The sequence below is a fragment of the Diospyros lotus genome, chromosome 4 (assembly GCF_014633365.1).
Source record: "Diospyros lotus cultivar Yz01 chromosome 4, ASM1463336v1, whole genome shotgun sequence".
Taxonomy (NCBI): Eukaryota; Viridiplantae; Streptophyta; class Magnoliopsida; order Ericales; family Ebenaceae; genus Diospyros; species Diospyros lotus.
The window spans coordinates 39373595-39386670 of record NC_068341.1 but is presented as its reverse complement, the minus strand read 5'-3'; the positions used below and the strand labels follow the sequence as shown (position 1 = coordinate 39386670).

The 13076-nt window shown below is 38.6% G+C and overlaps 1 protein-coding gene and 1 non-coding gene across 12 annotated transcripts in view; one reads left to right on the top strand and one right to left on the bottom strand.

Annotated features, from left to right (window-relative positions):
* Window positions 1–4612: 4612 nt before the first annotated feature.
* On the top strand, window positions 4613–4715 carry LOC127800834 (U6 spliceosomal RNA). Its single transcript, XR_008022863.1, has one exon. It is a non-coding gene; the product is annotated as a U6 spliceosomal RNA (small nuclear RNA).
* A 4429-nt stretch (window positions 4716–9144) lies between these two features.
* Window positions 9145–13076, bottom strand: part of LOC127800342 (pentatricopeptide repeat-containing protein At2g36730-like) — a 36443-nt gene continuing 32511 nt past the window's right edge. For 8 of the 11 annotated variants that reach the window (XM_052334898.1, XM_052334902.1, XM_052334908.1 and 5 more), the window contains one exon: window positions 9145–11305. In XM_052334898.1, coding sequence (XP_052190858.1) covers window positions 9355–10788 — 1434 coding nt within the window. In that variant the 5' untranslated portion in view covers window positions 10789–11305 and the 3' untranslated portion in view covers window positions 9145–9354. The remainder of the gene's footprint in view (window positions 11306–13076) is intronic. The other 3 variants (XM_052334899.1, XM_052334904.1, XM_052334906.1) reach the window with 3 other exon arrangements.

The following is a 13076-nucleotide window of genomic DNA, read 5'->3' as shown; positions in this document are numbered from 1 at the left end:
AGCTCAGAATTTATTAAGTGTAGCTCAAATGCTTGCAAATGGGTACTCATTATCATTTAAAGGGAAATTCTGCTATATTTATGATCCTCATGATTGCTTGATTGCTAAAGTGGTTATGGTTGACAAGGCCTTTCCTTTAAACTGGAATGTTGTTGGTGATAGTGCTAATTTTGCAAAGATAGATGAATCTGTGGTATGGCACAGAAGGTATGGGCACTTTAATTTGGCTGCTTTGAAATATATGCAAACAAATGATTTAACAAGGGACCTACCTGAAATCCAAGTGACTAGTGATGTGTGTGGTTCTTGTCAATTTGGAAAAATGCATAGACAAACATTTCCTGCTAGTGCAACATGGAGAGCTAAGGAGAAATTAGAGTTAGTGCACACAGATGTTTGTGGACCAATGAGCACAGAATCATTAAGTCAAAACAAGTATTTTGTGCTCTTTATTGATGATTTCACTAGAATGACTTGGGTATATTTCTTGAGAAGCAAAGGGGATGTCTTTTCTGTGTTTAAGAAGTTTAAGACTATGGTTGAGACTCAAAGTGGATGCAAGTTGAAGGCTTTGAGATCTGATAATGGGAAGGAGTATACTTCTCATGAATTTGAGAGGTTTTGTGCAGATTTGGGTGTTAGTCATCAGCTAACAGTGAGCTACTCACCACAGCAAAATGGAGTTTCAGAGAGGAAGAACAGAACTGTTGTGGAAATGGCAAGGTGCATGATGGTGGAAAAGAATTTGCCCTTGAATTTCTGGGCAGAGGCTATTCATACAACAGTGTATTTACTCAACAGGCTGCCTACTAGATCAGTGGATGGGAAGACTCCAGTGGAAGCTTGGTCAGGGTTAAAACCAACAGCCAAACACTTGAGGACATTTGGTTCAATTTGCTATGTCCATGTGCCCTCTGCAAAGAGAAGCAAGCTAGATCAGAAGGCTGAAGTGGGAATTTTCTTGGGCTATTCATCCATGTCAAAAGGCTACAGGATTTATAATATGCAAAGTCAAAAAGTTTATGTGAGCAGGGATGTGGTGATTGATGAGTCTTTACACTGGAATTGGGACAAAGGTCTTGCTAAAAAAGACAAAGTTTTCTTGCAGAAAACTGAAGGGAAATCTGATTCACCACAACTTTCTGTTTTGACTTCTAGAATGAATTCTGACAAGGCTGCTGATTCCCCTCCTGATTCTCCTATTCTCAAGACAAAATCATTGACTGAGGTATATGAGAAATGCAATTATGCAGCCTTGGAGCCTTCCTCCTTTGCTGAAGCAGTAAAGTATGAAGAATGGAGATTGGCAATGCAGGAGGAGATTGATATGATAGAGAAAAATCATACTTGGCAACTTGTGGACAGACCTGAAGTAAGAAATGTGATAGGGGTGAAGTGGATTTTCAGGACAAAGTTGAATCCTGATGGCTCTATTCACAAGCACAAGGCTAGACTTGTTGTCAAGGGATATTCACAGCAAGCTGGTGTAGATTATGGTGACACGTTTGCACCAGTTGCAAGGCATGAAACTATAAGGTTGCTATTAGCTTTGGTTGCTAACTTGAAATGGGAAGTGTATCACTTGGATGTAAAGTCAGCATTCTTAAATGGTGAGCTGCAGGAGGAGTTATTTGTTGAGCAACCAGAAGGGTTTCAGGTTTCAGGGATGGAGAACAAGGTTTACAAGTTACAAAAGGCTTTGTATGGCCTGAAACAAGCTCCTAGAGCCTGGTACAGCAAAGTAGACTCACACCTGCTGCATTGTGGTTTCACAAGAAGTGAAAATGAAGCTACACTCTATGTTAAAAGGTTTGAAACTGGAGAATTGTTAATCTTATCTATCTATGTTGATGATATGTTAGTAACTGGAAGTAATTCAAGGCTAATTGCTGAATTCAAGAAGGAAATGGAGGCTGTATTCGAAATGTCAGACTTGGGGCTTATGACCTACTTTCTAGGGATGGAGATTAGCCAATCATCGGCTGGCATCTTCATTTCCCAAAGAAAGTATGCACTTGATTTGTTGAAGAAGTTTAATATGGAAAGGTGTAAATCTGTTGCTACACCTCTGGCTCAAAATGGAAAGCTGTCAAAAGCAGAAAAGGGTGAAGATGTGGATCCTAGCCATTATAGAAGTTTGGTGGGAAGCCTCTTGTATTTAACTGCTTCAAGACCAGATATCATGTTTGCAGCAAGTGTGTTGTCCAGGTATATGCAATCACCTGGTCAGGTTCATTTAGGGGCAGCTAAAAGAGTCCTAAGGTATGTCAAAGGTACTTATGATTCTGGAATTTGGTATACAACAGCAGAAAATGGAAAGCTGCAAGGGTTTTCTGATAGTGACTGGGCAGGATGCCTTGATGACATGAAAAGCACCACTGGTTATGTATTTTCTATGGGTTCAGGAGTTTTTTCATGGGTTTCAAGGAAGCAAGATGTTATTGCTCAGTCAACTGCAGAAGCAGAGTACATAGCTGCTGCTGCTGCTGCTAACCAAGCCATTTGGTTAAGGAAGGTTTTGGCAGATTTGTTTCAAACTCAACAGGAAGCTACTGTCATTCAAGTTGACAATAAATCAGCCATTTCAATGACTAAAAATCCAGTGCAACATGGGCGTACAAAGCACATAAATGTCAGGTTTCATGCCATCAGGCAAGCTGAAAAAGAAGGTGAAGTGCAGCTGATTCATTGCAGCTCAGAAAACCAACTTGCAGACATTATGACTAAGTCACTTGCAGCTGGAAGGTTTGAAGATTTAAGGGTCAAACTGGGAGTCTCCAAGAAAAATCATGAGGAGGAGTGTTGAAGTCAGGTTTTTCTAGATACTCCCAAGTTAGATTAGAATATTTGTAATGATATTTGGCTGTGGAGGGTTAGTAAAAAGGAATGGATGTCCTTGTTTTATGGAAAGTTTTTTGTAAGGGCTGCTAAAGGGAAAGTTGTAATAGGTATGGCCCCTCCTTAAATCATGGGATTATGTCTTTTGTGTATATATATCAGCAAGTATCAATGAGGCATTATTAAGTTCTGAAAAACAGGAAAGTGTGCTCCTTCCTTTCTATGCTATAATTCTAACAAATCTTAACACACCCCAATAGGATGCAGGGATTACGACGACAACACTTGATAACTTGGTACAAACTTGTAAAAGCAATGTCTCCTTTCCAGAGAGCCTCAAGGGTGATTACCTCTTGGAGATGCATTGCAAGCAGACAGTGGCAGATATGCTGAAAGATACACAGGGGCTTGAGGGACTTAAAAAAGTTCCCAACATCAGCCTCTTATAGAATCTTCAAATCACTCTATTCATCATGTAATTAGTCATTTATGCTTTTGCATTCATCTTCCCAGTGAATATATGGTCTGCCTTTTCCTTTCACTTAAGTTAGAGGGTGTAGTTGGTAATTTAAATTGATCGGTTCAGCAGTGAGTTTTGGGGGTTCTAACATTGACTTTACTGCTAGGCTGTTTGTGAAACACTTTTAATTGTTGATTCTCGAAGTGATCCTGCACCGTACACTTGTAATTGTACTACAGTGTTGTGTCATACACTTGTAATTGTACTACAGTGGATTCCTTACAAGTGAGAATGAGCTTCTAACTGACCTTCTTCTTCTTATTATTATTATTCTATTGAATCAGGTGAGAATCCTTGCTAGAAGAGTCTGCAAAAGCCTTGGAGTTGGAGGAAGAAGCTTTTAGGCCAGCCAGTCTTGCATCATTATGATGGCCCCAAGTTTCCACACAAACAAATGGTTTGGTTTCACACTGCATAAATGCTTCACAAATACATTATGATGGGTACCGACCTTATTGTATGTTCAAGTTTCTGTTTTCTGTTATATATATATATATATATATATTAAGGTTCCTGTTTTCAAAGGGTATGGACTATGGAGATAATCATGTTTAGCAAATCTCTAAATTATTAAAAAAAATTAAAAGTTTTCAAATTTTCTTCAATTAAAAAATTATATTTTTCTAAAAAACAAGAACTATCTTTCAACTGCAGAACCCAATTTCGTTCTGCGTAGGGGAAAGAATGGAGCAACAAAGAAAGATTCTTGTGTCATCCGTTTTGCAGGAAGAGCAATGGCATGCAAATCAAAGCAAGGACCAGCGATTGACTTGTTGTATCCATGGCTAAATCAACCGCCAAATGTTCCTGCCAAGAATACTCCTCTTCACAAACCACTGTCTCCTCCACCGCACCTTCGCTTCTTGTGCTCCCCCGCCGCTGAAGCCTACAAACCTCTCGCTCCTCGCCGACAAGTGCGCGTCGATGCACCAACTCAAACAAATCCATGCCCAAATGATCGTCTCAGCCAGGATTCACGACAACTACGCCGCCAGCCGATTATTATCCTTATGCGCTCTTTCGGAGTCGGGTGATCTCGCTTACGCTCTAAAGCTCTTTCAGTTTACTCAGGAACCCAATTCTTTCATGCGGAACAATCATTAGAGCTCTTGCCAGTAGCCCAGAACCCCATGAAGCTGTGTTTCTGTATGCTTCAACTACGTCGTTTTCTATCCTTGTTCTGTTAGCTATCCCACATCGCTGAGATAATAAGATTCCGCCTAGTTTATATATGTCGGGGCACGTAAAGGGGTTGTCCCTTCGGGGACATCCGATAAAATTGGAACGATACAGAGAAGATTAGCATGGCCCCTGCGCAAGGATGACACGCACAAATCGAGAAATGGTCCAATTTTTTTTTCCTTCTTCTGTCCTATCGATCCACGAACTAGGTTCCTTTTTGCCTTTTGTCTGCCAGTGGGATCGCTGTGTCGAGTCGATTCGATTGGAGTTCACCCTCTGTGCTATTTTGTTCGTTAAGGAGGCTTCGGAAAAGCTTTTCAGGTAATTTCATATCCGAAGTAGTTTCGATATTTGACGGTTGCTTTGATATGCTTTTATTTTGAAAGAAGAAGTCAACTTCTTTTTTTTATGCTGTTGTCGGGGTTGAATAGGTTGTAATTTTTAAACAAAATTCATAGAGAGAATTCTTCCATCAGTTCCTACTTCTTCTGGCGCATTGTCATCCTCATAATTTGATTGGTAGTGTTAATCTTAATTTTATCAAATTCTTAATATTACATGTGTCTTTGCATGTAAAGCATTGTATTGTCTTTAAAAGCAAGAGCTATTGGCAACCACGTATCTATCCTTCCATTAGGAGAACATAGGCCAGTAGTGCTTATCACCCATTCAATCCAGAATAATCAGCCCCACAGCCTCAGGTTTATCTATTTTAGATGAACTGGAACTTGGGAAATCAGCAGCAGATCAACGAGAAGTGAAATGTTTATAAAACTTCAATCCATATTTTTTGTGTTCCTTTTTTCTTTCCCCATCTTTCAAGTTGATACAATCTGAAGTTATAGTCTTACACAGCAAACTCTTGACATACCTATCATTAACTCATCAAATACATGAACTTAGATAATGAATGAACACGAAACTAGGTGAATGAATCAAGTAATTAATGTAAGACTCTTCCATTCTTCAAGTGCATTGTATCTACTGCACATTATCAGTAACAGTCTATTACTGCTTATTAAGAACTTGACCACAACCAAAAGGGCAGCTAGTTTATCCTGATATTTGGTTTCTTGGATGTTTTGTGGCCTGTGTGAGCTTGCTTTGAGTAGTAAGAGACGTACAGTTCAAAACAAAAACATAGTTAATTTATTCTAGTATGAGTTTCTAGGATCTTTTGTAGCCAGTATGAGTTTGAGGGATAACGTTATTAATACTTTTGAGTTATAATGATTTGAATTGTAATACAAAAGTCTAGCTAGTTTATCTTGATCTTTTATGCCTTCACTATTATCATATTTTTCAATTCAGTGGTTAATAAAGAAATTTTTATGACAGTTTAGAAACTTCAAAGTACCCCTACATCATGAAGTGAGCCAAAACTATTTTAGTACCCCTATCTTACTATCCCCTTGGCATGTAAGGCTCCTACTTGATTAGATGGGAGATTGGATCAGAGTTTCTTAATGACTACAGACAGAGCTATTAGTGTGATAATTAGCAGCCTAGAGAAAATCATCTTGAAAATGCTGGCAGCCTGATTAGAGCGTGTGTCTTGCATAAAGTGGTCGATGATTGTCAAAATGCAGTCATTCAAGGTTAGGCAAAATCTTGATGTGGTTTGGTGGTGAGTGGTGTAAATGGATTAGGAAATGTAATGATTGGAATATATCAGTTCTGGTGAACGGTGTCTAGGGTGGGAATTGTGTTATGGAAAAAGGTCTCAAGCAAGGTGACCCTTTTATCGCCATTTCTTTTTGTTTTTGGCAGCAGAGGAATTAAGTAGAACGTTGAAGAAGCTGCTGATCTTGGGTTTATTCAAGGCTTATCAGCCGGGAAGCAGCTTGGGTTTATTCAAGGTTTATCAGCCGGGAATGGCTGCTTGAGGGTTACCACTCATTTGCAATTGTTGGCAGATGATATATGATTGTTTCAAGAATTAGAAGTGAGTTGGCTTCTTGGAAGGCTGCTTATTCCCATTGCTGGGATATTGGTTTCGATCAAATCTGTGCCAAGTAATCTTCCTATTTGTTACCTGTCTATCTTTAAGATTCCAGTGGGGATGTCTTCGGTGGTGCTTTGAGGACGTAGGCTTTCTAATCTGTTTATTCTCCTGTCCTGTTAATTAAATGGATGTAATGGAGGTGAATTTATATGCTTACCTGAAGTTATCTTCTTCTTTGAACTCGTTGAGGTATGTCCCTTTGATTGTGGAATCGAACAACTTCACAGCTTTGAATTGGGTTTTATCTAGGAATATTTTCAGTTCGCTAGAGATTATCCTTAAGATCAGAATGTTGGAGGATTGTTGCAAGCATGTTAATTATGTTCACTCAAGATAGGCTTGAGTGTCCAGCACGTATCCATTGTATGTGTGTAGCATGCACTCATGTGTCTCGTACTCATATACTATCCCTTCCTTCATGAAGTATTCAAGTGGTCATACTTTCCAGGTATTATATTTATTATGGAGGGTTTTAATTCTGTCATCATAGACCATATCTCGTGTTTTATATTTTTTTATAGGCTCGAGTTTTATGATTAATCTGACTTTTCTAAGTTTCATTACCAGAAGAATTTTATGTGAAACACATCACCTCACAGCTTGATCCTACTGTATACAAGCTGTTGGTATACAGTAGCAACCATTACGATTCTTAGGGTCTATTTGGCTAGACTTTTATTTTTGGAGTTTTTAAGTTGGGTAGTGTTTAAGTTGTTTATAGCGTTTAAGTTAAATAGTGATTAAGTTGATAATGTGTGAATAAATATATTTTTAAACTATCAGTTAATAGTTATGTGTTTGGTTTGAAAGAGCTGATAAACTATTATAACTTGATAAAAAGACAAAAATAGATATGTTATTGAATAATAAATTATATATAATTATTAAAAATATATTAATACAATATTATTATATGTATTATATATAGATATAATAGTAGTTATATATATATATACATATATAACAGTTTGATTGGCCATGACAACAGTCGGGAGGAGAAGCATGGACGGAGAAAATGAGGGCAACGGACGGCCGACGACGCGATGGGGGCAATGGATGGCCAGCGATGCAATGGGAGCAGTGACTGATGTTGTCAATACGACTGATGCGGGCGATGGTCGATGATGGCGACCAAAATAGCCGAAGAAGAAGGCGGTAGGAGACAGAAGTTGAAGAAGAAAGACATGGTTGGAAATTAGCAAAAAGATGAGGGTAAAATGACAAAATACTTGGTCAACCCAACTTATAAATAACCAACGTTTTGCAAAAATTCTCCCAATAACTTTTGCAAAACACTGTAGTAACAACGTTTAAGTTATCTAACTTAAACGTTAGTGAAGTGCACCTAAACACCTCACCAGCTTTTCTCAACACCTTATTAGCTATTGATACAATTTATAAGCGGTCAAACCATTAACAAACAAAACATTAATATGAGTAAGTGAGGTGCATAACATACTCTTTTTTTCTGTAGATTTTCTTTCACAATCATCATAGTTAACTTGGAACATTCAGATGGTGTTCCAAATCTTCCCAACAACTAAAACAACATTTTCTTGATTCTGTAATTTCAGGGTATCATTGCCGAAACTGCTCTCATATTCACCAGCTGGCAGCTGAATATTTCAATTTTTTTTATAAAAAAATAAAAAAACTCAAACGTTTAATTTTTCAAGTTTATACTATGAATTAGAAAACATCATTTTTTTTATGTTTTTTAATTTTTTAAAAAAAAAAGAATATTAAGACGTCTTTAATTATAAAATTAAAGTTAAAAATTAAAAAATATTTTCTGAAACTGAAGAAGAAAGGCGCTTCTTCTGTAATAGTTTCATCGCTGGAAATCCCGCCATTTTTTAGGGAAGAAAGAGGATACAACACTTTGAGCACCAAATACCGCCCCACATGCCAACAATCCACCAACTCGACGAGCATTTAAGTGCTGAGAAAACTCCATTGAAGAAGGGTGAACCATTAGAGTCTTCTATACAACACTATCAGAAAGTGAGACAAGTGAAACTTGTCAAACTGCGCCACAGGACCCTTTCAACCCCAGTACCAAGCCAGGCATGAAAGACTACAATACTTCATAACTACAAACATGGTAAAAATAATGCCTCTCTTCTAGAGAGCCTTCAGGGTGATTGCCTCTAGGAGATTCATTGCAACCAGCAATGGCTCTTTTAGAATCTTAAAATTGGGATCACTTGCGTGAACATTGAACGTAAGTGAATAGCCTGAAAGAAAGAGATCACATCTTCTTCTAGAATTTAAATTCACAAATCAAAATTGGCATCTGGGTCCCCAACATTTGACTTCTCCGGCAGCGCAGAACAATGTCGTCAATGAAATTCGCAGTGCACGATGTCACCAAAACCATCATCTCCAACCATCCCCAAATATATTATTAGCATCTGTGCCCGTCTTTGAACAGGCAGCTGATGATAAGAGTTTGCAAACAAAGTTCAGAATCCAGGAACTTTGCTATAATTGGTGATCCAAACAAGGAGTCCATGCAAAACTGCAAATATGTATTCTCAGCCAAAATTCTTCCATTAGGGAGCATGCTTGATGTTCGTCCTCACTAGAAATGTTGCAATGAAACAATAATCAGCAGTCAGATAGCTAGATTAAAATGGAATCCCTAACACTGTTGGAAAGGACAGCATATCATGGTTTCACCTTCAGTTAATACAAAGCCACCATCTCTTCATCAATAATTTGATCAAATGGGCCTAGCCAACCCCACATATTGGGATTAAGCTTGGGATTATTGTTGTTGTTGGGATCCAGCTACATAGAAACATTCTTAATTATCACCATCCACAAGGCTCCGCCCAGGTGTTTTCACCAAATTACCTTCTTTCATCACCTTCCTCAGCCTCAAAACGTCCTCCCATAGTCCAGCCTCTGCATACATGTTGGACAAAACAACATAAACCCCGTGATTATGAGGTTCTAAATCAAGAATTTCTTTCACCACCTTTTCTGCAACATCAAAATCACCATGGTTCTTACAAGCTGCCAACAGAGCTCCCCAAATCACTACGTCAGCTTTCCACACCATTCCTTTTATTAGATCCTCAGCCTCTTGTAGCCTCCCACCTCGCCCTAGAAGATCAACCATGCAGCTATAGTGCTGTATCTTAGGTTCAAGGGAGTACACCCTTTTCATGGAATGAAAAATTTCTCGACCAAAATCAATCAAGCCAGCATGGCAGCAGGCAGACAAAACCCCAACAAATGTGATGTCATTCGGCTTAATCTGCTCGCTCTCTAGCTTCTGGAACAGATCAATTGCTTCTTCAGCATGACCATGAACAGCCAACCCGCAAATCATTGCATTCCACGTTGCAATGTTCCTTTCAGCCATTCTCATGAAACACTTTCGAGCCATGCAAATTGCTCCATTCTTGGCGTACATGTGAACCAATGCCGTGCCAAGAATGACTCCCAGCTCAACCCCTCTCTCTTCCATAAAAACATGAATCCTTCTTCCCAAATCCAAACATCCTGATTGAGCACAAGCTGACAGCACAGAAGCTAAAGTTGCCCCATTTGGTTCAAACCCATCAGCGGTCATCTGATCAAACAACTCCAACGCTTCATCAGCACAAAAGTTTTGAGCATACCCACATATCATGGTCGTCCAAATACTCAAATTTCTGTCCGGCATTTCCTCGAACACTTTGCGGGCACCACTCAAATCGCTCGAAATGGAATAACTCCTGACCAACCCATTGACAACATGCAAGTCCAGCTCCAATCCGAACTTCAAAACATGGTTATGCACTTGTTTACAAGATTCAAGCGATCGCATATTAGAACACGCCTTGAGAAGAAACGGGAAAGTGTGCTTACCTGGTACAACACCAAGCCTCCGCATCTTTACATACAGAAACACAGCTTCATAGGGTTCTGGGCTACTAGCAAGAGCTCTAATGAGAGTGTTCCACATGAAAGAATTGGGTTCCTGAGTAAACTGAAAGAGCTTTAGAGCGTAAGCGAGATCACCCGACTCCGAAAGAGCGCAGAAGGATAATAATCGGCTGGCAGCGTAGTTGTCGTGAATCCTGGCTGAGACGATCATTTGGGCGTGGATTTGTTTGAGTTGGTGCATCGACGCGCACTGGTTGGCGAGGAGCGAGAGGTTTGTAGGCTTCAGCGGCGGCGGAGCACAAGAAGCGAAGGTGCGGTGGAGGAGACATTGGTTTGTGAAGAGGAGTATTCTTGGCAGGAACATTTGGCGGTTGATTTAGCCATGGATACAACAAGTCAATCGCTGGTCCTTGCTTTGATTTGCATGCCATTGCTCTTCCTGCAAAACGGATGACACAAGAATCTTTCTTTGTTGCTCCATTCTTTCCCCTACGCAGAACGAAATTGGGTTCTGCAATTGAAAGATAGTTGTTGTTTTTTAGAAAAATATAATTTTTAAATTGAAGAAAATTTGAAAACTTTTATATTTTCTAAATAATTTAGAGATTTGGAAAACATGATTATCTCCACAGTCCATACCCTTTGAAAACAGGAACCTTAATATATATATATATATATATATAACAGAAAACAGAAACTTGAACATACAATACGGTCAATACCCATCATAATGTATTTGTGAAGCATTTATGCAGTGAGAAACCAAACAATTTGTTTGTGTGGAAACTTGGGGCCATCATAATGATGCAAGACTGGCTGGCCTAAAAGCTTCTTCCTCCAACTCCAAGGCTTTTGCAGACTCTTCTAGCAAGGATTCTCACCTAATTCAATAGAATAATAATAAGAAGGTCAGTTAGAAGCTCATTTTCACTTGTAAGGAATCCATTATTTCAGGAATTGTATGACACAACACCGTAGTACAATTACAAGTGTACGGTACAGGATCACTTTGAGAATCAACAATTAAAAGTGTTTCCCAAACAGCCTTGCAATAGAGTCAATGTTAGAACCCCCCAAAACTCACTACTGAACCGATCAATTTAAATTACCAACTACACCCTCTAACTTAAGTGAAAGGAAAGGGTAGACCATATACTCACTGGGAAGATGAATGCAAAAGCATAAATGACTAATTACATGATGAATAGAGTGATTTTGAGTTTCTATAAGAGGCTGCTGTTGGAACTTTTTAAGTCCCTTAAGCTCCTTTACGTATCTTTCAACATATCTACCACTGTCTGCTTGCAATGCATCTCCAAGAGGTAATCACCCCTGAGACTCTCTAGAAAGGAGACATTGCTTTTACAAGTTTGTACCAAGTTATCAAGTGTTGTCGTCATAATCCCTGCATCCTATTGGGGTTGGATGTTCTGTGTTGCAGTTTGTATACTAAGCATTTGGTAATGCAATTTTAAACTTCTATTCAGATTCATCCAATCCAATCCCATCTCCGTCTTCTATCAAGGAGGACCCCTTCATACCAAGGGGATACTAAAGATGCAGGATAGATATAGTGGGACATAGTTTTGATTCACTTCAAGATGTCAAGGAACTCTGAGGTTTCTGAACTCTCATTTGATAACGCAGAACTGGAGACATATTTACTAAGCGATGGATATATTGAATAATATAACGGTAATGAAGACAAAACACTATTATAAACTAGCTATACTTTTGTCTTAGGTAGGTCATCTGTCTTACTATTCAAATCATTATAACTCGGACGTATTAATAACTTTGTATGTCAAACTCAGACTGGCTACAAAAGATCCAAGAAACCAAATAATAGGATGAATTTGCTACAACTCTGTTTTAAACTGTGCATCTCTTACTATTCAAATCAATATCACTCAAAAGCATTAACAATTTTATCTGTCAAACTCAAGCTGGCTACAAAAAAAATAAAAATAAAAATAAACAATAAACAAACCAAATACAAGGAAAAACCATCTGGACTCTGGTCTTATAATTATGCTTCATAATGCTACTATCCTACAATTACATTCTCAGGAAATCTGTCTTAACCTTTTCATTTCATTATTATTTTGATTTTATTAAGTTCTTAAGAAAATGACGAGTGGTCAAGGATTCATGTAGCCTACCCAATCCAATGGGATAAAAGCTTGTGATAGTTGTAGTCATTGTTGTTGTTACGTTCTTAAATCATATTAGATAAGCACCAACAGATAAACCTGCGGCTGTGGGGAGATCATCACTGACTGAGTAGGAATAAGCACCATTGGCACATGTTCTCCTCATGGAAGGATAGATACATGGTCGCAAATAGCTCTTGCTTTTAAAGACAATTACAATGCTTTATATGCAAAGCCACATGTAATATTAAGCACAAATTGCAAGTGGTGTGCAAAACTTCGCCATCATTAGCCGGTGAAGCTAGTGGATTGATGTTATTAGTCCCCATTATCCATCCACAGCATCCAAACCTTAAATACAGGCAACTCAATACAGAGAGGTATGCATTAACATCTGGTTTGGTTAATAGTATTTGGCAAATCAAACTAACAGCCACGGAAAATTTTCCCACTAATAGAAACACACAAATCTATATATGATACTAGATTGTTTCTGTGC